A 25,178-nucleotide genomic window follows, 5' to 3' on the forward strand; every position below is an offset into this window, starting at 1 on the left:
AAAGGATTAGCATACTGGACTCCAGAAGGACCAGATTTGTTGCAAGTCCGGAGTCTTATCCAGCTTGAGGACAAGAGTTGAAATAAAGTTGAAACCTACACCTGTGAAAAAGAAGCAGATACATCTTAGATGGATGCAGCCCTTTCCTGGGAGAGACGCTATGAAAACTATGAACTGAGATATCTCAGAAAGGTCATTAAAGGAGTTTTCAGGGGCTAGCTTCAAATATGTACAAGAAAATCATAGGTTTGGGTTAGAAGTATATGACTTTTACTCAGATAGTCTTTTTTTCTTTCTAACTCCCTCATTCTTCACTTCTCACTTTCTCTACTTCACTCTTTACTTCTCTTTTTATTTCTAATTTTTACACCTTTTCTTCAACTGAGCATTCCCTCTCTTTTTCTCTCTACTTCACTGTGTCATCATCTGCCTTCTTTGTTCAGTCTTCCATCCACTCCAACACATAGTCATCCACTCTCCTATCAGCATCTGTTTCATTCCCTTCCTCTCCTTCAATATTTCAATTGTCTCCTTCCTTCAGTCTTTCTGCCTTCCTCTAATCCTATTTTCTTCTTTCAGTAATCATCTTCTCTTTTTACTCTCTTCTCCTCTTTCCATTTTCTTCTGGTTCATTTTTTTTCTTTTTACTCCATTCTTCTTTCTCATTTCTTCTAACCTTTGATAACTTTGTATTTGTCCCCTTTTTCTCATTTATTCATTCATCCCATTTTCACTCTCCTTCCTTCCTGCCTCCCTTCCCTCCTTCCTTCTCTCCTTTTTATCCTCTCCCACCTTTAATTCAATTCAATCGGTTCATTTATTTATATAGCGCCAATTCGCAACACATGTCATGTCAAGACACTTTACAGAGGCAATACAGTCAGATTAGTTCAGCATCCAGCCATAGACTTGCAAGATTTGTTCCTCCTGGATGGGCTTACAGCCACGATTTGACTTGCATTTTGTCATTGACTCTACAGCAATCCCTCACATTTTCCTTAATCCTCTCCTTCACTTACTCATGAATGCAGCTTCCATTATTTGCATGTAGGAAAATTAGACAAAAATTTTACATTGGAAATAGCTCTGTGATTCATCATCCCAATGATGAATCACAGTGGTGGCAGCATCAATCTGTGGGGATGGTTACCAAAGGGACTTCAAGAAAGTAGATCAGAGTTGATCAGAAGATGAATGGGACTACAGCAGACCAGTCCAGTATGATTCATTCTCTGGCCTTTTCTGCTGTTTAACTTTTATCCTTTTTATTCTTTTCTTGTATATTTCTTTCTTCTTAAGCCTTCTTACTCTTTATTATTTGAAACTATAATGTCAGCATCTGCTCTCCTCTAGAAGAGTAAGCTAATTACTCATTCAGTCCAGCACTGTAGTTTTTGTTAATTAATGAACCATCAGTGGGCAAGTTCTTGGTTGTTAAATGACATTTTGTGATCCATTATAAATTTGCGCTGTTAAGACACATATTTAAACGTGCTTGGCCTTTTTTTAATTAATGGTTTAAAACAGTACAGGCTCCTCAGAGAATATTCATACTATGCACTGAAATGCACTGATAAAATACCCAACACATTTAATCAAAGACTTTGCAACTTAATAAAAGGGGACAGGGGATACAGCTCAGACATCTTTTTTCAATCGACATTTGTTTTATACGTGTGGAGAAGTTAGAACTCAGAAAGGTAATGAATAATAAGAATCACTGTCTTGATAATTCAAACAGAGAGGCAGGAGTGGTTGGTGATGGCTTCATCTTTAGTAGACTGCATTAGTGTTCTGAATCGCTTACTAATGAAAGATTACGTTGCAGCATATTACCTCATATATGAAGTTGTTTACTCAAATAAGTCCAGCACTGTGTAAATCCTGTCACAGCACTGCTTATCTGTCTTGCTTTTCTTTGAAGATTCACTTCTTTAAGTAAATAACCTTCTATTTCTGCACTCCTCACACTGTAAAATATGTAGTTTATTCTGAAACTAAGCCAGACTATCTAGAATTACCATGTGGCATGTTGATCACATTTTGTAGATGCAAAATACTGTGCTTTAAACATGCACCTCAATTGCAACACAAATGTTGCAGCATTGACCCAATAATTACAATTTGCAGCACTCTCTGTGGCGAACACTTGAAGCGGCTAAAACACAAGGGGAGGTCCCATGATTTTCTCCATAATTCAGATATAATTAACGACACTCGCAATTCAAAGAGCTCACACTGTGTGCATTGAACATAATATTTCCAGCCAAAGACATTCAACTGATGATTAACTGTAGAAGAAAATGCTTACATATCTGCAAAAAGTACCTTACTACAGTACATTCCTTTTGTGGTCACACACTGTACATTTTATAGCTTTTATCCTACGGGCATACATGGACTACATGAAAGAAGGACAAATGTGTGTTTGTAACAGAATCATACTTTATACATTCACCTACAGTGTTGTCTATGTTCTTCCTGGATTTGTTTTGCTTTATTGTTTTGTCATTAGTGTTGCCATTAATTTTGTTTGTTTTTTTAAGCCTTGGTCAATTTACTGTTTTTTAAAATCTTTTCCCCTATTTCTTACCAAAGAATTGTCATTTTTTCCCAAACCTTCTTCTATTTCACACCCATGTACTTTGCTGTTTTATACCAGAATTGATTTTTCTCGTTAGTTACATTTCTAAAGGAAATGCATAATCATAAAATCCTTAAATCTTACATAAAAGTAAACATGTTTGTAAATAACTAAGCACTTTGTATTGCACCCTATTTCCATTGATCGTGGTATTGATCACCACTTCTATTTAAGAAAATAAAGCAGATTATAAAATCTGTTTAACCTTAGTGAGTGTGAATGATCTCCTACTGGTGAATAAATATTATTTACTAGAGTCACATTTGCTAGATTTCATTAAAAAAGGCTTTATGCAGATTAAATAAAATTACCTCTAATCATCCGTTGTCAAATTGAGTATTAACTGTCCCCAGAGCAAATACAAATACATTTTAGGTGTTCATGTCAAACAGGTTTGTTTTATGGCTTAAAAAGCCAGATATGAAAATAAAAAAAAAATGAAAAAGTCTGACATGGAAAGGGACCAAATTGACCAGCTCCAACAATATTACATCTATTTTTTTTTTTCTTTCATTTGTGCTCCTCCGTTTTTGTTCTGTCCTTTTGTTTACCTAATATCTCATTTCCTCCGTCTTTCTTAGACTGGCACAAGATGCCCCAGACAGGTGCACCAGTCACTTTGATGCTGTGGCCCAAATAAGAGGAGAGGCTTTCTTCTTTAAAGGTAATCAACGTTTGGTAAGGGGTGGGTGAGCTGTGTTTTTGAAATTCTTATCTACCTATTTATCAGAGATGTAAATGATGTTAAATATATTAACTAATGGAAAATGAATGATGTTATACGTGAATAGATTAGTGTTATTGCTAACAGTTTTGTAAAGATTATCAACCAGGGTTCAAACGTGATATATTTCATATATGCTGCAATAAATGTTGAAGTATAATAATCAAAAAGTCCGTTGCTCTGATATCAACAGAGAAGAAAACATGTGTCAGGATTAAGCTTCCAATATTGCATGCAATGGAGGGATGCTATGATGTGTTTAATAAATCATAAATATAAAACTGAAATGATGAAGAAGAGGACAGCTGTGTTAATGAGAAGCACAGTTTATTGTTTTATTTCCCTGAACAGATTTTCATATTTTCCATGTTGCAAGGTGATGCATGCAAACAAATGCATATTTATCTTAGGTGCTTCTAAAACCGAAGACATGAAAGAAATCCTGATAGAAAAGGTCCAAAGACTAATCCCTATGAGTCACCCAGAGTTGGATTATATTACAATTGGCCTGCCAGGGCAAGTGATGAGACTCTGATAACTTTGGTAGAGTTGAAACACAGGAAAGCAAAAGCTTTTTTTTTGTAAAATACATTCTTATTCAAAGTGTGGGTGGTGCGCCTTCCATTCCCACTGGTAGATCGCAAAGAATAAGCAATCCACAGGTTTTAGTTGGTGAAGTATGATGTTATTCATGCAGAAAGCAAAGGGTGATAGTTTCTGTGAGAAGGGTAAAGCTTTTAATTATAAAGACTGGAAAAAGACTAACAGAGATGCTGAGTCATTATGCTGGCAGAAAGAGAGCCATATGACCAGCAGGGCTGATTGGATCAGGCTTGCAGGTGAGGCCAATCACTCACTCCAGGATGGCGTGTGAAAATTAGGCAGAAAGGGGAGAAGAGGGAGAGTAAATTCCCCTGCCAGGGGAGCTAGTAGCTGGCAGGTTCAACTGTACACCTTCTCCAACAAATGCTTTTTGGCACCACGTACCAGGGTTACAGCAATAAAAATCACTAAGGGAAGGTTCTCTTTTGGGATAGACCATCACTCTTCTGGGCCATAAGCTTTTCAGTTGACCAAGTATTCAAGGCTGTGGTTAGGAGCTCCACTGACTGCTTGATGAGAAAGACAAACTACTGGTGACTGATAGAGGCAGCTTTGAACCGAATTACATTTAAGAAGGGGTAATGGTAAAGGGGTTGTAAGTAAGGAGTCAATTTCTTTTTTGGTGAAAGTATTTGTATTCCTTTAACTTTTCCACCTGTTGGGGTGTTGTAAAATACATAGAGTAAATGGAGATTGCCATTTCTGCCTTTTGTTCTGAAGATCAGTGAGGGTAGATGGAGAGACTCAACAGCAACTTTTAAAGTCTTGCTACAGATTCTTAGTTAGATTTTAGTTGGAAATGTGACCATTTTATTGTTACTTTTGCTTCATGTTTGATATTCTGGAGGAACATCTTGCAGGCCAGGTTCTAATTCCTGATTGGTCCTCATGTTTGAGAAAGTGAGGCTAAGGTTTTGATCTTACATGCTCATGAAAAGAAAACAAAAATAAGTCTTTCTCATACAGGAACCACTGCTTCACTGAGTTGAATGTACTAGAACCGCTTAAACAGTTGACATTAACTCCTGTCAATGCAGCATTAATAGGAAGATTAAATTTTTTGTTATGTTGCTCCTTATTTAGTTGTTTTATATAGTTGTCTTTATACAAAACACACGACAGAGGATACACAAACAGTCATGTCAGGATTATTTATTTCACCATCCCCCATGTTAAAGGCTTATGTCTCAGCAAATGTCAGTAATTACCCAAGCCACCTTTTACCATCAAGCCTACAGCTATACCTCCAGCTAGTGTTGGGTTTAGTCAATCTTTTGAATGCACTTTAATTCTGATATGTGTTAAATCAAATTTATCATATTTCTTTCCCTTAAACCAATTAATTCTGTGCAACATTTTCCTCATTCAGTATTCATCCTATAAGTTCGTCATCTAACACTAAAAGAAAAAAAGCAGGAAATCATAATGAATTATTAGCCTCATTAACCTGACTTATTCGGTTTTATTATATTTATATTTGTTTTCCTGCTGAGGACTCAGTCATACTGTACCTTATGACAAAATATTAAGCATTAAAACATGGGAGATTTTCTTTAAAGTATATATGTTAGTTCAGATTATGTATATTTATATTCTGATTCTTCGTGCTTTTATTTTTTGTAGACAATTTGTCTTGATTAGGTAGCACCACAAACTGATCAAGGGGAATGTAATCTGAATTGCTTCTCCTTATAAAACACTCTCAGATGTTGTAATTGGCCTGTTTTCCATCACGATGAAAGAAAGTCACATCCATCTGGGTTGAGAGAATCCTGTCGGGTGTTTTGCAATTTAGAGAAAATATTGGTTTGTCTGCTTGTCTAAGATGTTTGGAGAGGTTAAGGGTGTAACTCTTGGAGCTTTAGATGGATTGTACCTGAAGGAAACAAATGGTCATAGTAGGAGAAGTCAAAAAGAACAGCATGGAGAAGATAAAAAGTAAAAGTCTAAAGGGAAGATAATGGAAATGACAAAGTGCCACCCTGAGGGTGAGTGCAAGGGAAAGCAGCAAACACTGATACAGTGTTGTGAATCATTGTATATGAGAACCTAATTTGTAAACAAAAGGGAAGTAGAGTTTGGAAACACCCACATGGATGGCAGGATAGCTGCCTTAAACGAACAAAGTGCTTTATAAGAATCTTGTCTTATCTTAAAAATAATATTAAATGAACACTACCTGTTAAACCTAAAAGGGTTGCACAGTGGTGCAGTGGGTAGCACTACTGCCTTGCAGCAAGAAGGTCCTCTCCGGGTACTCTGGCTTCCTCCCACAGTTCAAAAACATGACTGTTAGGCTAATTGGCTTCTCTAAATTCTCCTTAAGTTTGAGTGTGTGTGTGGATGGTTGTTTGTCCTGTTTGTCTCTGTGTTGCTCTGCGATGGAGTGGCGACCTGTTCAGGGTGTACCCCGCCTCTCGTCCGTTGCCAGCTGCAGATAGGCTCAGCACCCCTCGGAAGCCCAGCAGGGATAAGCATGATAGAAAATGGATAGATGGATGTTAAGCCTTAAAATTATGATTCAAAATAACTATGCTCTTTCAACACGCCTTCAAATGTTTTTTCTTCTTTTTCTTTATTTAATGATTAGATGAAAGCAATGGAAAGAATATTTAGCTTACATTCCGGACAACATCTTAACCCGTTCACTTAAAACAGTTTTTTTCAAATAACTTACACTTCTGTTTAAAGTTCTGACCCAGCCTCTTCTGGTTCCTGTAGGAAAGTATTTTTGGAGGCTAACAAGAGAGAAGCACCTTGTGTCTCTCCGCCCTGCTCACATCCATCGCTTCTGGAGGGGACTTCCTCCTAATATGGATAGTGTGGACGCTGTTTATGAGAGGCCAGGGGACCACAAAATAGTATTTTTCAAAGGTAAATACTTATCCTGAATTCATAAATCTGACTGCCTTTGGTTTCACAGTCTTTCAAAGACGATGAAAATGAATGTGTGTTTTAATTATTTAATTGTAATCTTTTCGCTGAACCATTAGGTCAGAAGTACTGGGTATTTAAAGACAACAATGTTGAAGAGGGTTACCCCCGTCCCATTAGTGACTTTGGCCTGCCTGTGGAAGCCGTGGATGCAGCATTTGTTTGGTTACACAATGACAAAACCTACTTCTTCAAAGATAACCACTACTGGCGATATGATGACCACTTGCGACACATGGACCTCGGCTACCCCAAAGACAGCACGCTTTGGAAGGGGTTGCCGCTCCAGCTGGATGATGCCATGAGGTGGTCTGATGGTAAGCAGCCAGAAAAGATGAATGCTTCATTATTTTTCACTGAAAATTTACTTCAAAGTTTTGCATACATGGTGAAGATTCTCAGTCATCCCAGGTCATGGTCATTCCAAAAAAGTAAAAAAAAAAAAAAGAACGATCCACTGGACTTGGTTTCTAAGTTTGAAGAGGATTTGTTTCCCATCCAGGAAGCTTTTTCAATTAAAAATGTTAGTTTATTAACAGATAACGTTTTGCCTATTTTCAAGTGTTAACTGCTGAAAATATAATTACTTGCCTCTAACAAAAAAAAAAAAACTTTAAATAATTTAAGATTATAACGTTAGCACCTGACCGCTAAAAACATGAACTAGTGGCCTTCATTTAAAAGGAAGCTGACAGGAGATGAGGTTGAGAGAAAGAGGGGAAGGCATGCAGCAAATGTCAACAGGCTGAGATTTGACACTGTGACAGCCGCTTGGTGGACTAAGGCCTCCCTACATGGGCCTTGCCCTTTACCTCTGAGCCACCACTGCATCCAAGGAAAACATTTTTAATCCGCTATTCATCATCATTTCTGAAAAAGTATGACAGCGCGTTATTTGCATGAATTAAAAAGTTTAACCCACCCTTCAAATATAGGGATATTTCTGGCACAAAGTTTGGTGTCATAATAGTCAAAGGTTAAGCCTTTATCTTGCATTTTTTTTATTTTTTGCTAAATCATCAGTGTAAGGACATTCCCAGCATGTAAATCATGATTAAGGACCTTATTTGGCCTGTGTGTTCTCTGCTGTTTGCATTGTTCAGATTTAGACCAAAACATTTCCTTTGTGCTCTTGTCTCGTTCTTTCCTCTGATAAGCTTATTGAAATGCATATGAATACCTACAGCAGAGAGGTTTATATTCTATTTTTTCATCTTTTTTTTCTGCTCCAGTTTCAATCAGAGTCACTTCTATGTTGGCATTTATAGAAATTGATCCCAGGTAAACTGCTTCAGAGAATGTATTTGCCCGCTTACAGATTCCTATGGTTTTTGCTTTTTGTCACACTTTCTTGTTTCAGATAATCAAACAAATCTTAATAATGGGCACAGATAACCTGAGGAAATAATAACAAGCATAACAATATACAGTTTTTAAATAATTTTAAATAATTGCTACAAATAAGTTAAATAATATATTGATTTGAAATAGTTATTCAAATCAACCTGGTCTACGAATTATACTGATCTTTTTTCTACAGGTTTGAATTTAGTTGGAAATGAGTGGAGCTTATGAAATGTAATAAAAGAAAAAGGTTAATCATGTTTAATTCATAATTTAACATTTCAAACAGACCAAGGTCGAGCTGTCTAGCTTGTTTTATCAGTAAAATTCTCATTTAGAGCATGCTTAAAAATTACCTGTGTCAGGAAAAGTGAAGAATAAAAGCAGAAAATAGGAAACTTAAAATAACAAAAATGCTTTTCGGGTGAGTTGTAGAGTGTCCTGATAATTAAACAAGTTTTACCTAGTTTTTTGCAGTGAGTTAAAATCTTAACCTTTGCTCACTCTTTACTAAAGTAGGAACTAATCAAGATTCACATTTTTATCCAGAGATTTGTTTAAAGATCTCAGTTTGGCTCTGAAAGAACCTTGTGAAAACCGATGCAGAAATTAAAAGTACATTTAACAAGTAGTCTGAAACAGCACAATTTACTACAAATCAGGTTTTTAAATGTGGTAGAGATATTGGCTCCAGTTGCTGGCAGATCTGTTCTTTAACAATGAACCCAAACCAAGTTGCTTCCTGAACATTTTGGACTTTAAAAAAAAGCCTGTTAAATGTTTGCTAATAACCATAATTGCTCTGTATTATAGAACCTATTGTTGCATTTTTCCACAAACAGCAGTTAGTGTACAAGAAGATGAATTGACTAAATGCACCACAGCCGAAGCAATAAAACATGCTGTGGTCTTGGAAAATAAAATCTCTTGTCTTTAAAGCCTCTGAAACTAGCTGCTCAAGTTTGAAAATGGAAAAGTTCTGTTTGGGTTTTTTTCCAATTACACTTGGTCAGAGTATTACAAAAGGTTCATAGGGGAGGAATCTCAGATTGCTAACAAGACCTTTGGCCTTTTATTATAAACGCAGTAAAAATCTCTTTCAGGTGTCATGAATCCACAAGGTAGCAGTGTGAGCTCAGTGGTCTCACAGGGAGCACAGATGTTAAAAAAAGATCTAAAATGAGGTGACCGGTTTAATCAAAGCAGCGAGAGAGACCACATTCCTTCAGCCTTAACCCCAGCACAAAGTGGAGACCGTCATGATCTTCTCATCCAGATCTGTCTGCCGTTGCTACGACAGGAGAGCAGTAAAGCTTGCTTCAGTCTGTCACCACAGCAAGACAGAAGGCTTTAAAAGTAATGGCTGATTTTACTTGGTGGCTGCCTACTTTGTTTCAGCTCTTCAGCCCTCCGACTCTTGAGTAGACCCTTTAATCACAATCACAGCTTCCACCCACACGGGCAAACAGCAAAACAAACACTCTTATGCTACATTGTGCTGATCAGGCTGCTATGGAAATCAGAGGTTTTGGTATTTATTTATTTATTTTTTTTACATTTTTATCTGCCACTTCAGGTTTTTATAAATCGTAATTGAAGCTTTGCTATCAAATTTTGACCTTTTAACTTCAGCCCTTATTTTTACAATTGCCTGTCATTATAAATGCATGCTGTGTTGTTTATTCTGGCTGGAAATGCAATAACTACTGTGATGGTAGCCTATTTTTTTGTATTTATGAATCAGTTAACTATTTAGTGTAATTTTTGCTTGGGTTCTAAACTTTTATAACTACTTGTATGTAAAAAAAAAAAAGAAAAAATAACTTTTTTACAACTCTTATCTGGGCAGTAAGCCACAGTAAAAGCAAATAGTAAAAAAATAAGTTAGAGGGATACATTTTAATACGGAAAGATAAAAACAAAGTAACAAAACAAATTGAATAGCACATTTATTTATGTATTTATTAAGAAGCAGGTGCACTGATCAGAGACTATTATTTGCCATCAGTTATTTAATATAACCCCTGGGATCAAAGCATGAAACTTTTTTGTTTTTTGCAACTAATTTTTTCATATAAACTGAAAAGATAAAGGTGCATTGTAATACATTTATTGGAGCATACATTTTAGCTGTTTTTAGATTTTTTTTTAATGATATGCAAAGGTAGTTTTGCCAGTGATTATCTTGTAAAGAAACTGGTTCTAATGCAGCAGTTTGGGAGGATACTGTAGATTGATTGCCAGAGTTGACTGCTGAGTGCTGAAAGGGGCACCTGTGACAAAATGGATTTCAGTGTGATAGATGACAACTAGTTTATGGATGGAGACGGTTTTGGAGGCATTCCTGTAGATAATGTCACAATAATCTTGAGCAGAAAGGATTGGCATTTGACCAGGGGTGTGCTTTTCTGAATGGGTGAAGGATGATGAGCTACGGTACAGGAAATTAACTGTCAGTACTAGTTTTAATGAGCCAAGACTTATTTCGTAGTTAATAAGATATATTGTCATACTTTTTTATATTCCTTTCAGAGCCCAAACCTTTACTGAAAATTGAATAATATAAGATGAGTGTTTCAGCAACATTTTTTCTTTAATGACCTTTCCGAGCTCTTGTCACTCCTGGTAGAAAATTAACATCATTATTACAATAGGTATAAATTCATTATCATGCAAAAAGGTAGAGACAGACTTTAAGTATTTGTCAGTATTCCACTTCCTTAGAGAGCAAAAAATCAAAAGCGATGGTTTAAAATAAATGGAACAAATTCACTCCTTTTTTTGCAGTGCTGATTCCCCCATTGATTAATCCCTGAAGAAGAAACATGTCATATTTGACAGGAGGTTTGGCTCCAGCAGTCAGAGCAAAGAAAAAGACCTGCAGAGAGAAGAAAGCTTGAGATGATGAAGAGAAATCTGCTCCTATGCTAGTATTTAGGGGGATTATTAGATGCCATGGATTTGAAAAGTCAAATGAAAAGTTAAATTAAATATACATCAGGTAATATAATGTGAAATAAGGGGTTGGCAGCAGTTAAATAGCCTAACTCCTGTGTAGGGTATTTTGATCAAGCTCTTTTTCTATATTAATTTGTATGGTACACACTCTATTTATAACTGTATTTTTGAATAGGTGGCTGTTGTTGGGACTTGAAGGCCCTCCATGTGCTGTTGAATCAGTATAGCACTGAATCTGCTTAAAGCAATGCCCAACAGTAATTATGTAAAGCAGGGATGGGTAACTCCAGTCCTCCAGGACCAATGTCCTGTAAACTGCTAGAGGTGTTCTTGGTCCAGCACACCTGAATCAATATGCATCCTCCATATGCAGGATTACCAGGATTCTGAAGAGTCTTGGTAATTATTTGGTTCAGGGACACATCTAAAAGTGTCAGGACACCAAGTAGCCCATCCTTGCCGTGACGCATTGAAGGTGTAAATGTTCAGTATAGCTCTGTGAGACGGTATTTATCCCATGCAGACTTCTTTTTTTTTTTGTCTTTTGACACAGTTATCCAGAAGTTCAATTTTGGAATAAAATAATCTAAAGAAAAGCAGAAAGTAGGTTTTTAGGAGTTTTTGATTTATCAGGGAGAAACTAACATCCAAAGTAACCTGGCTATATGTGTCATGATTGGCTAATGGACTTAACCCACATGGAGAACACCAAACTGGAGACAGAGGAAAATTTAACAATGTTTATTAAGGACAACACACAGAGTTAAGGAGGACTGGTTCTGGTGCAGGTCCGGGACTGGTTTCACTGATATCTGAAGAGATGAGAGTTTGGTTAGCCAGGCGGTTAGATGGATTGACGAGTGAGTAGAATTCTGATTGTACCTTGAAAAGGTTCTGACAGATCCTTGAGAGAGGGGAACCGGTTGGGTCCAGAGACTGTGGAAGTAGCAGAGAACTCGGCAGCAGGAGCTTCTAGCTTCTGGCTAGAGAGTCTCAGACTTGGGTTTAGTTTCCTAGCTCTTCCCTGAGAGCTGAAGGGGGAATCCAGACTGTGATCTTCAGGTTTAGCTTCCTAGCTCTTCCCTGAGAGCTGAAGGTGGAATCCAGACTGAGATCTTCTGGTTTGGCTTCCATGGGCAGGCAGGCAGGTTTCCAGGCAAAGCTCATCCATAGCTTCAGACTTCAGCCAGGCTTTCTGTGAGTAAAGAAGACAGAGGCAGGTTAGAATCCAGTTCCTCTCTAGAGTCTACTGTGATTCACTAGATTTACAGAGGCTTAGGTTTGCTAACCAAACTTGGTCAACACTCCGGCGTCGAAGGAAGGTCTGACTGCTGCTTATGTAGGAAGGTCTCCAGATGGGCTGATGAGCTTCAGGTGTGCTGGAGGCTCCAGCCCAGGAGACCCACAGCGCTCTCTGCTGGAGACAGATGGTAGATCTCCAGATCCCAACAGTAATCTCAGTCCCTAACAGAAAACAGAAAACAGAAGAGGATCCTCGGCGCCCTCTGGTGGGCAAAGCCTCAGGATCCCAACAATATGTGATAAAGTGATTGCTCCTAAACTTCATAACCTGTTATGATGCTTTGAGTGTTTTATATAACTAGGGTAGGGCTGCCCTCTCTTCTCAGCAGAGTTGATTTGATTTATCCTCGGTGCTCGTCCAGCGTTTTTTAATTTAATCCTGCAACATCTCAAACATGTTAAATTTCATTACCCCAGAATATGTAACTTTTTAAGATACTTGTTCTTTTCAGAAAGGTTCTAAATTGGTTGCTTGATTCTGTTTAAGCAGTGATGATACCTTGGATTGGTGAAAATACAACCAAAGAATGTTGTTTAAATATGGTTAAGTCATAATTTAACAAGAAGGGCACTTAGGGAGAGTGGCGGCCTAGTGATTAGGGCATTACGCTTGGAATCCAGAGGATCTGAGTTCAAGCCCCACTCCCACAGACTGCCACTCTGGGTTACTGAGCAAAGACCCCACACTTTTCCCCAAGCGAATGGGTTAAATGCAGAGAGTTTGCTCTGTACTTGTGACATTGTAATGACAAAAAAAAAATAAAAAATTAAAAAGCTGGAAGAAAAAAAACATACTTTTCACATTTATAAAGCCATTGTCCTCTAATAATTAAAATTAGTATTTTAGAATCTAGAGTTGGAATTTTGGACTTTAATCTTTTCAGAAGCATTTTACTGAGACATAAAAGCAATGAACAGAGGAAATCTGTGGTTAACAATGTTTTCTTGGCAGTCCTATGGTTTGGTACAATTACCAAACACACCGAGGAGAAAAAAAACATCCTCTCTGAATTGGATCACAAAAAACAAAAAAATATATTCTATTAAATATAAAGAGGCAATGATTGCAGCTGGTAGCTGTCTTGTTTTTATTTTTACATGAGGCTAATAAAAGTGCCTGTCTATTCTCAAATCCATTTAGCGAGTTTGAGGAAAAGTTTAGAACTCCTTCATGCAACATTTTGTAAACATCCAGTGGTTATTTATTGATCCAAAACTTTGTTCAAATCTTGAGTCATTGCTGAGACCCCCCATGTCCGTCCTGGCCTCGGCTGAGATAACCCACCCGGGTTCGTTATCTCTAAGCCATATTCTCTAAGAACGTTATTCAAGAGAGGATCCTGAGAGATCGTTATGCTGATCGGATTCGCCGACCATCTTACTGTCTTAATTTTTCAGGCCCCACCCTCTTGCAAGAGGCAGGTGGACGACCTAGCAGCCGACACTATCCATTATCTTTCTGTCCGCCTCAATTCACGATAGTTCAGACCAGATGATCATTACAGGTTCCTTTAAACAAACCTCATTTCATTTTATAGAACCCTCACCTATAGCTGTTCCATATCTCAGGATACCATCAGGAAATCAATGAGTCTGAGAATGCGCTGACCTAGTTGAAGTATAGTAATCTTTTATTAGCAAGTATCTGGCAGTTATTTTAGGGATGGAGAAATGCTAGACTTAGTTCCTAAAACTTTTAATTTCCACAGGACATCAACTTTGTCTTTTCGAAGAGGAAGTTACCTGGTAAAGCAAATCACTTCTAACTTTGTTTTGTTGTAAAAACGGTTTTATTCATAAGGAATAGTATCTTACCGGTAGCCAAGAAAACCCACCTACTTCTCAGCCATAAGTGCAAGGAGAGTCTATAAAAAATGTAAGGCTGGATTTCCCTATTAGCTCTCTGGAACATCTTTGAAGCATCAAGGGCTGGTTATACTCCCTGCAGCAGTGTGTCGCGGTGAGCTTGTCGCAGATATTTTTGATTTATGCCCAATATAGAAGCGTGGTCGGCGTTAAGTAATTTGACGCCACAAAGCAAGAGCGACAATCAGGAACTAGCTGTGGGTCTAGATACGGCCAAGGTGGTGAGGAAGTGGGGGCAAGTTTGTGTGGCAACACAGGGACATGAGGGTGAAAAAGAGCAGGGATCCAGGTGGAAAAAGGGTCCCTGCGTTCTTGCGCACCTCATTCTTCTAGCTGGTCCAACTTAATGAGTCGTTTTCCACAATGGTGGTCATACAAACAAAACAAGCAGGTAGGTACCAAATAGGAAATAGGCATAGTGTAGAGCAGATGTAGATTTGACCAATCAGAAGCCTCCTGTCTGCGGCACTGTCTGTTTTCGCCTACAATTTTGGAGAGGTGCAGCAGAGTGTCTGCGGCAGGGGCGGGGGCACATTGGTGTTCACATAAATTCAAACAGGTCCGGTCTTCTCCAGCTTTCACCGCCCCTCACTCAGCGTTTGCTCTGTCACCTGGCAGCCCTGACGGTTGATTCACAAAGCAGACAAATAATGGATGTCGAACTGCTTACTACTGTTCTGTCTGCTTATTTCATTTCTGAGGAGCTTCAGCTGCACCTTAGTCGCAGATTTCAGATTTATATTCCCCTCACTGCACAGATATTGGAATGTGAGCTTAAATGTCAGCTAAACCCATTTTCACAGGGACAGATAAAACCTTTCAAAAAAACAAACTTTACCTCCACATATCTGACTCACTAACTATTTAAAACAACTGTTGTCATTCATTTCAGATGGAACAATTCACATACTTGTATTATATTAAACTGCAATTAAAATATTCACCACCGTTCATTGCCATTTCCCTTTTTCCTCTGAGCACGGAGCAGCCGTGTTGCTTGGATCTGAATGAATCACAAGATACCCAAGGCTAGAGAGGACATAGCAAACCCATCCTTCCAAACGGACAAAATGATGGCTCCATTTGTCAGCTGCCCAATGAGTCTTTGAATCCGAGCAGGCCATGGCGCCACGCTTTATCGGAATCGGCCGACGAATCTGGCCTTTGGAGGACTCAGCCGCCAGATTGAAACACAGCCACCAGTTCCTCATTCTGCTCCAGACAGTCAGTTATAATGTCAGCTGATAATGCTTCACGCAGAATTGTGATTTCTATATTATTATAGGATTACTTTGATAATTCTTTTATGGGGAAACAAAATTAGGCCGGAATGAACTCCATATCAGTTTTACTTGACAATATTTATTTTCAATATACTGATGAAAAATAGCCTCTTCTTTTGAATGAACCATCAGGTGAGTTCATGGAGCTCTGATTTGCATCACCTCTTCGATAACATATAAAACTGCATCTCGATATTTCTCTAAAAGGCGGCCCTTTGAAAATTGACGTTATTTCTCAATTATTGAAACTCCAATCATTCTTCTTGTGTTGTTTCTGACTTTTCCTGTATTTTCAACTCTTAGGTTATGTTTTCGTCTAACATTTGATCCAGTATGCTGCAGCAGTGCAGTTGGGGTCATTTTAAAGCCCTCATATCTGCAGGGGGCGCCGTTTATCAAAAATAATCCTGTTTACAATTTAGAAAACTAAGTTACATTCATTTAGATTTTTTCCCCCCAATAGTTACAAAAAATATTTATTTTTCTACCAGCATTGTTTGGTGTATTTACAATGGTAAGTAGACTTTCTGGTTCAAAACAAAAAAGTAATACAAAGCATATGTCTTTGTTATTTTCTGAATAGAAAGGGTGATCACCTGTGAATGAAATATTTGTTGTCTGACTGGTTCAGAACGAGCAAATGTCCCGCTACAACTCTAGAGAGGCGTAGTGAATCATTTATTTAGGCTACAGTATGATGAACGCTTACTACTTTAGAGTTTCAGGGGGTTTGTGTTGTTTGTCGTTGATGAACGGTGTTAGATCTTCAGTGGGTTGACATGTTTGCCATTGTCTAGCCCATGTACTTTTTCTGAGATAAATTTATGGAATATATTGGAAACCATTATAGCTTTCACTGAACTGCTGCTTGTTTCTCTATACTTTTCCATAAAGGCTAGATTTGTAAAGTCTATAAATAAAAACTATAAGATCGACAGGTACTCATGTTGGATTGAGGAGCTCTACATTTCCTACAGAGTTTCCATGGATCTTTTTGCTGTTGCTTTGATTAATCCCTTCTTGCCCAGTTTGTCAGTTTAGGTAGATGGGTGTTTGGTGGTAGGTTTGCTGTTTTGTCTTACTGTCATTTCAGATATCAGAATTCTTTTTATAACCTAATTCGGGTTCATCGCAGAGTTATTAGCTGCGTTATTTGATCTTTTTCCTGTTGTTTCTAATAAGCCTCAGAGACCTTCACAGAACCGAGGAGTTTATAATGAGATTAAACAAATCAGAGGTGGTCTGTGTGTAGTGGTTAGGTAACTTCTGTAGGAAGCTGGTTGCACTGGATTTTATTGCAGGTTTGAAAGTGAAGGGGGCTCTAATAAAAGATGATTTTTTTAAGAAAATTCTGAAACAAGGCATTATTTTTGATAATTAGTGATGCAGTACTGTTACTTAAAGTCATTTTAGGCTGTATTGAGTGAATCTGAGATTATAAGCCATCAAAAGTTTAAAGGTTAGGAAACCTTTTGCCACTATCTTTATATTAAAGATCTCTTTCATGTCCTCTAAAAGGAATTAAGTAAAATGTATAAAACTACTATTTGTTCTCTACATCAGTTATTGCAATGATTAAAAACCAAAATAGTCACTGTTTGCTATGGTTTTTAAATTAGATTTTGTTTTGTTCCAACTTTGCTGCATTCAGACTTTTGCTACTTTTCTAAGATTTTCCAACTTACAAGATGCATTGATTCATAAAAACGTTTGGTGCATGATTAGCCTCCCCTCTCACTCTGCAGGTTGTAGTTTTACAGCTTGTGGTTGGCCACAGTTAACACTCCATTATTTTCTGCACCTATATGTTGTCACCAAGCTGCTGAGCATGAAAAACATTTCATTATCATAGGTGCTTCCTTCTGTTTGTTTACGATTAATCAGGTCCCTCAAGAGGATTCTTTTTCTGTGAAGTTTATGAAAATCTATCATGGAAGGAGTCTGGGAGCCAGATGGATGGCAGCTGTTTTGTTTACTTCTAAATACCACAAACCGGTTCATAGTTTACTGACAAAGTGCTCGACAGTTGTTCAGAAAGGTCATCACTAATCCCTGATGGCCCCTTTCGAACATAACTCAGCCTTTTGTGATCTTTTCTTCACTGAGGCACACGTGGTTAACAGATTTCCTAAGCAATGCTCTCTGCAGGGACTGTAGCGTTTGCATTTTTCCATTTAATAAAAAGCAGCACATTGTAAGCCAGGTGAGGCAAGTTGATTTTGAAGTAATTTTATCAAAACCCAGAATATAAAATAAAAAAAAAAGGTGTTATTATAACTGACGGTGTAATACACAGATTTCTTGATTTTAAGAATTTACTGTTTTCTGTGTCTGACATGCAGGGGTTCCAAAAATTTCCACAAAAGGTTCTTGCTTTTTTTTTTTTCATTGTAGCCCCGAAATTAATATTTGAAGCGGAACCTGTTGATTCATCTAAAGGAGGCTTCTTTTTTTTCTTCTAAATGAGCTTATCTGTTGGTTAAGCTCTTGGTAAATGGTCTCCTACTTATAACCTTCATCTCACCATCCTCTTTTCCCTTTATACTGATAAGAGGACAAGTAGCTAAAGGAGGTAATGAGAGTGTTACCAGGGCAAAGTCTGTACATGTGACGTTTTTTGTCTTTTCTCTTATAAAGAAAACAATTCTGTTTTCAATATGAGATTAAACATCTAGAAGAAAGGAAAATGTAATGGAAAGGAAATAAACTGGACTATATAATGGGATCTGAATGTGACTTAATGATTAGCTTAAATCGAAAAATTTTGATTGATTTCTGAAGCGGCTTGAGATAAAAAAGTTTATCACTTAAGTAGTTACGTTATAATTCATGCAATAGAGACGCATTGACAAAGCATTGACAAACCTGTTTTTTTTTGTCAGAAGGGACATGCTGATCTGTTTTTTTTCCTATGTTAGCTAGGCTTAGGATGCTTTTCAGCTGCAACCCCATCAGTGTGTTTAATAGAGCTTTATGATAGTCCGCTTTTGACATTATATTTTTATCTGCAGTAAACATTAATAGATGCATTGTTGTTTTTTGTCTGATTTAGGGGTTTGAAAACCAGCCATCAGAAGTCTCTCTGCTGTATTTGCAGAGTTTCACTGAGAGGAGTTCTTTATTATTTTAGTTTATCCAGATCATTAGACTTTAAGAATCAAGTAATTTAATGAACATCAGTATTATCAGTACTAGCTTTAAGAAACTCTCCAAATGCTTCATCACACTTTGCTTGCTGCAGCAACTCTTAGTTCAGTGATCTGCTACCTACCTTATTCGCTCCACTTCTGCATGTTTTAAATCCGCTTTTTCAAATTATTTTATTTCCTCCAGAGGATGTCAGCAAGTTCTGCAGGAGCCTTTTAGAGGGCTGTCAAAATCTATTATGTTAAACAAACAGGAGGGTCAGAAAAGTAAAGAACTGAAATATTTATAGTTCTGCTTGATGCTAAAAGAAATCTTTGTGCTTTTAATGCTGTGTAAAAAAAGCTGTATTTGCCCACGCTTCTGTCCATCGCTCTCTCCATCAGTTCTCTGATTTCTGAACATACATATTTAAACTCTGACCAGTGCAGTATTTTTTTGTCAAAAATTCTGATATGAATCTTGGATGCTAACATAAAAAGCAAATAAAAGGACATAAACTTATCCAATTTGAAGCTGGAAAAGCAAATTTGATATAAAAGTGTAGGAATAATTAAATGTATTTTGAATTTTTATGTTATGTGTCAACAATATAGGTATAAAGTACACAAAAATATGAACTATGGAAGATTTACTTAAAGTCTGCATCGCTTTGGTAGAGAAAGAAAAATCACCCTACAGTAGTTTCCTTTGGAATATTATCTGTATGAACTGAAAAGCATTGGTTTGGTCCAGCTGGATGTTATAAAATAAAATAAACAAAATCAAACATGACTTAAGATTGCAGCTGCAACCCTGCCGAGCCCCATTCTCTACAAATCTGGGTTAAGGTTATTGATCAACTGAACACTATGAGGAAAAACTGCTTATTTGGGTAATTATAAGCATAACAAAGGTGTACATTTTCAGCTCAGAGTAATTAGTCTGCACCTCTTTCAGCTGTCATCCTCCTTGGAATTCTAAACACATGCCATACAGAGACTGACTTCATTAGCAGTATTCATTAGACATCCCTAAACACACACTCACGGCCACACACATCGCACTATTGTGAGCAGTCTTAAAGAAAAATGGGAATTCATTCCTGCAGATTTAGTCCAAACTCTCCAAGCCTTTCTAAAAACCCAGGTCTCTGACCAGCTCGCTCATGCTAATAGCTCATTATGGACACTGAGCTAACTAGCGCATTTCCTTTTTGGGATAATGATCATTTTCCTCTCATTACTTTTGTGATTTTTCTTTTTTTGCAGTTCTAGACACAAAATCAGCTCTTTGTGTTGGTCTCCTTGTAAACTCTCATTTTGGGGTCATTTTGTTCTCCTCACCTTTCTGAAAATCTCTTTAATGACATCACTCTAAAACTCCAACTAATGCATCTACGTGTGCAGAAGTTTTAATGTGGAAACAGTAGCTTTGCTCCTTCTCTGCAAACTGTAAGTTTTCATAAGTCCCTGAGGAAAAAACAAATTTCTCATAGAGGAAAAAAAACAAAGTGCATAAAAGGCATGAAATTGATATTTAGTTTTTGTTTTATCTAATATTTTTGCAAATAGAAATCTAAAGAGTGTTCTAGGCTTTTATTCAACCACATTGACTTCGCTGCAATTACACGTAAAAGTCCTTTAGAGTATGTTTCTGTCAGCTTTGCACGTAGACAGAGATTGAATGAAACCTTTTTAGATGCATTGATGCTTGTGATGTGATATGACAAAAGAGTGCTTTTTAAAGTTCATGATTTCTTTTTTTTATGTTCTCTTAAGTTTTTTTTACTTTCTCAAATTAAACCCTAAGCCAACCATGTTTTCTCTCTCAATCTCTGTTTATAGGATCCTCCTATTTTTTCAAGGGAAAGGAGTACTGGCGAGTGCCAGGCAGTGACATGGAGGTGGAGGCAGGATACCCCCGCCTGATTGCGAAGGATTGGCTGCTCTGCACCGAGATGCAGTCGGACTCTCCAGACACGGAAGCCAAAAGCACAGAGACGAGGGTCAACGTGCACCGCCACCCGGACCATGCAGAGAACGGATACGAGGTGTGCTCCTGCACCTCTGACACCGCCTCGCCTTCAGCCATCCACTTATCCCCATCTCCACTTTGGCTTTTGCCACCTCTTTGGACGCTTTCACTGACCTGGCTCTCTGAACTCCTATGATGCTGAAGCACAGGATTGAGGCCTTGTCTTCAGTTCAAGAGAGAGACTAATTAGTGGATGCTCAGCAAAAAAACAAACATATTGGAAGGATTTCATCATATAAATACAGTTTATTTAGTTTGTTTTGTTCTCTTTTTCTGTTTATTCTTGGGGGTTATTTATTTCATATGCCATCTTCTGGCCACTTAAAGAGCCTTGCAGTAGTCATTCTACAAACAATTATCTGTCAACTGACAATGACAGAGTTTGGTGTTTCAGAAGCTAAGTTGCACACAAATATAAGTTATATTTACTCATGGCTTCATCCATGCTGAGAGGGCTAAATAGAGAGGAATGTTCCCATAGAGGTAGTTTTATCATTACAGATTTTAACGGCGACTCATCTAAAGAATGCAGTTATACAAATAAAAGGCTGGAGGGTCAAACTGCATGAAGTTGAGAATATTCACATCAAAACTGACACAAAGGTTTGGAAAGTACAGCTTCTTACCAAAGCTTCTTTTATAAAGAAGAATTATGGTAATTTATTGTCCCCAGAACATAAAACTGTAATTCTAACTCAGTGGGTGATTTGCTTGCTGTCTTTTGTTTGGTGCTCAGCAAGTTTATTGCAGTTAAAATTAGAATGAAATCCTTCTTTAAAACAACAATATTCTTCTGATTTACCTCCGGTGATGTCTGGGTCTGCTTTGCTGTTTTCTTTCAATGGTAGGCATGGGCCAGTTACCACTATATTATATAAAAGTTAGTGTCACAATCACTTTTCATTGTACATTGTACTCCCCATACAGTTTACAAGGATAGGATAGCATAGGTTACATGTTCACAGGTGAATATCAGTGAGTTTATTGGTAAAAGTTTCCTTATCCACAGCTGAAAAACTAGTTCATAAAGTAAACAAACCTTGGTATGCTAACAAGATCATAAAATCTCCGCTAGAACAATCTAGAAATAAGTATAATTTTCTTAAATTAAGTGTATTTGCCCCTAATTACAGTAGGTAAATAAGATGTTTTGCCAATGGAATGAGTATATATCCTACTAAAATAAGGTAATTAGATAACATGCACTTGAAATAAGACAATGCAATTGTTTTTATTATTTCAAATATAAATTGTCTTGTGTCATTGGCAAAGTGTCTCTCTTACCTTCTCAATTCCAGAAAAAGGAATAGGATATTGCAAATTCACATTAGGGCTTTCAGTCACAACTGTGCAGTCCTCAACTGCTGCTGCTTTAGAACAGCAGTTGGCAAATATAGCAAGCTTAGAAATAGGCTTGTTAAGTAGCAAGATATCTGAGAAAATAATATCTATTCTTTTATTTAATTACCCAATGCTTATTATTCTGGTGTTGATTTTATTCATCTAGATTTTTGTTTAAGCCCATCCAGTGGCGTAACGACACAACAATAGGCCCGTAAGCAACATTATCTGGGTGGACCCCATATGAAGTACAACAAATGATAAAGGTTCAGGATATGGAAACAGTTCCATAAATCAGCCAAGAAGATTCAATTATGCAATTCTCAGTAGTATATGATCACACATCACAAACGGAAAAATAGTGGCCGTGCACCCTGAATGGAACTATTGGTTATCAGTCCCAAGTTCCAAAAACTAATTTCAAGGAGATGCTTATCGAACATGGTTTTTTTAAGATCTTTATTGCGGTTTGAAACATATAGAGTGTATTTTTTACCAACCGTCTAATGAGCTATACACAGTTATTAACATAGTAATTAAAAGTACCGCTGTCTGCTTTGCTATTGGTGTCGTGTTTAAACGGCTCACCATCATGTTGAAATCTGGCAGGTGATGCGGTATAAATACGGTCCGGTGCGGTCAGTCACTTCAGTATCAGGTGGGTTTAAGAGGAATGTTTTGCACCATTACATCTGCAAAGAGATGTCTTAGTCTACAATTGTGTAGGGGGCCCACCAGGTGTCAGTGATGGGACCCCTAAGAGTTCATGGGCCTGTAAGCAACTGCGGTCTCTGCTTACCGATATTTACGCCATTGAGCCATTCCATTAAAGTGTCAGAAAATAAATTCATTATGATGCATTGCAAGCATATTATTTTAGCAGCAGTAGAAATAACTTTGTTCTCTTTTAAATGAATATAATAAATTAAATTGTGCATTTTTTTTTTATCCCATACAAAAAAATCTAATTTAAAGGTTAGTGTAATTCCATACTGGCCCATGCTTACTGTTCAGATTAACATCCCAGAAGACCATCAAAGAAATTATGGCAAAAAATGTAATATAAAAACAATTTGAGAAATATACCAAAAATAAAAAATAGAAGCTGAATCTATAGCTATAATAAAAAAAGAATAACAGTTACACATTACACACAGCTTTTGAAATTTTTCCTTCTTGTTCAAGAAAACAGTAGTCTCTATGTAGCCACAATGTATTATTCAAAACACTGAAGGAGCTGTACTTTCTTAAAGATTTGAGTAAAGCTATATCCAACCTGGGCTGTCAGTGTCCAGATGTTTTCCAGTCCACTGGGATGCCACATGTTGAACCTTTGCATATTCTGTCAGGTTACTGAGACTAACCTGCGTGTGTTTCATTGGGATTTTCTCTCATAGACAAACACTAAGTGGTGAATAATATTTATTTATTTTAATTTTATTTTAAAAATACTTTGTTTAGTGTTACCCTGCGATGGACTGGCGACCTGTCCAGGGTTTACCCCGCCTCTCACCTGCAGGCAGCTGGAGATAGACACCAGCACCCCACTTGGGATGAAGCGTGTCAGAAAATGGGTGGATGGATGGAATACTTTGTCTAATCGACTTTTTCTGCAAAATTAGAGCTGCAAATATTTAGTAAAAGCTGTCTATTAACGTTGGAGATCTGGATAATTTAATCTATGTCCATAGATTGGCTGTGAAGCTTCAGTCTTCCCATATATTCTAAATTTGATTTAGGTCCCTGTTTTGACAAAATCATTCTTACAATATACTTTAATTAAAACCACTCTATTAAGGCTCTGGATGGAAGTTTAAGGTCGTTCTGCTTTAAGGGGAACATCTGCTGCATTCTAAACTCTTTTGCACCTTTTAACAGGTTTTTTTTTTAAGAACTGAATTGTATTTAGCTCTATTCATCATCTTGTCAACTCTGCCCAGCTCCCCTGTCAGTGCAGAAGAAATGCTTCCCCAGAGCAGGATGCTGCCCATGCCTTTCCTCATGGGGTGGATGTTTTATAAATGATGTGCAGGGCTAGTGCTCCACCCTAAATTGAGCTTTGCATGCAGTCTTTCTTTCTTTTGTTCTTTCCTACTTACCTTAGTTTTTTTGGTCTTTCATTATTTCATTCTTTCTTTTGTTCTTTCTTTCTTTGGTTCCTTCCTTCCTTTCTTCCTTCCCCCATTTAAAGTTTTAATCACTGCAGCTTTTGGTTGGTCAGCCTTAGTAGTAGATGTAGTTTGCCCTTTTTTTTAAGTTTGCAGCAGAGCCATAATCTTTCCATATTCATAAGAATTTTTCAAAGATAAGCATTCTGTAGGTAATAGTTTTTTGAAGGCAGATTTTTTTTTTTTTTTTTTAGAGGTATCAGAGTAAAAACAAAATGTTTTTCCAATTTGTGTTGGTAAAACATATCATTTTCCATTCCCTTGCCTATTATTTGCTGGTCTGTGTTGGTCTATAATACAAAATCCCAATAAAATACATGAAATTAATGGAAACAAACGTTTTTGGAGGGGGGGGTATATATTTAGCACTGAATGACCGCCGTTGATATTCAGATCAACCAATCCCAGAGGGAACGATTGCTATTAAGCCAAATATAGACTCTAACCAGAGGGAGGAATGATACCCTGAGGTGTCAGTCTTCGACAGGTGACTGTCACTGCAGCACCCGTCTGTGCAGACAGGTGTAATGTACCTTGGGATGTATTGCAGATAGATGCTTAGGTTTACAGATCAATGGCTCTGTGGGAGCTTGACGTGAAGAAGACACATGAGTGGCGTGCTGGTTGTCAACAGCAAGATGCACATTCGCGGGGAAGACAAGCGAACATTAGAGACTGTTGGAGAAAACGACAAATGAATGTTGGACAGAACATTCAAAGCCAAGATTCCTGCTGTTGCGTAATCGACGTTATCCTTGCTTTCAGTCCTTTTCCTGCACTCCCTTTTCACATCGAGGTGATGCCCACACAGTGCTGCATTCACACCTTAAGCATTCCCCGCCATTAACCAG

General features: G+C 37.5%; 1 protein-coding gene across 1 annotated transcript in view; it reads left to right on the forward strand.

The window, feature by feature from the left end:
* LOC119776622 (matrix metalloproteinase-17-like) overlaps nt 1-21,948 on the forward strand; it is a gene marked incomplete at its 5' end in the record, with an annotated part of 62,363 nt that extends 40,415 nt beyond the window's left edge. Inside the window, 4 exons of the mRNA XM_038275163.1 lie at nt 3,226-3,308; nt 6,693-6,845; nt 6,965-7,222; nt 20,629-21,948. Coding sequence (XP_038131091.1) covers nt 3,226-3,308; nt 6,693-6,845; nt 6,965-7,222; nt 20,629-20,954 — 820 coding nt within the window. The remainder of the gene's footprint in view (nt 1-3,225; nt 3,309-6,692; nt 6,846-6,964; nt 7,223-20,628) is intronic.
* Between the last annotated feature and the right edge of the window lie 3,230 nt (nt 21,949-25,178).

The sequence above is a fragment of the Cyprinodon tularosa genome, unplaced genomic scaffold (genome assembly GCF_016077235.1).
Source record: "Cyprinodon tularosa strain WSP-4 unplaced genomic scaffold, ASM1607723v1 ctg946, whole genome shotgun sequence".
Classification (NCBI taxonomy): Eukaryota; Metazoa; Chordata; class Actinopteri; order Cyprinodontiformes; family Cyprinodontidae; genus Cyprinodon; species Cyprinodon tularosa.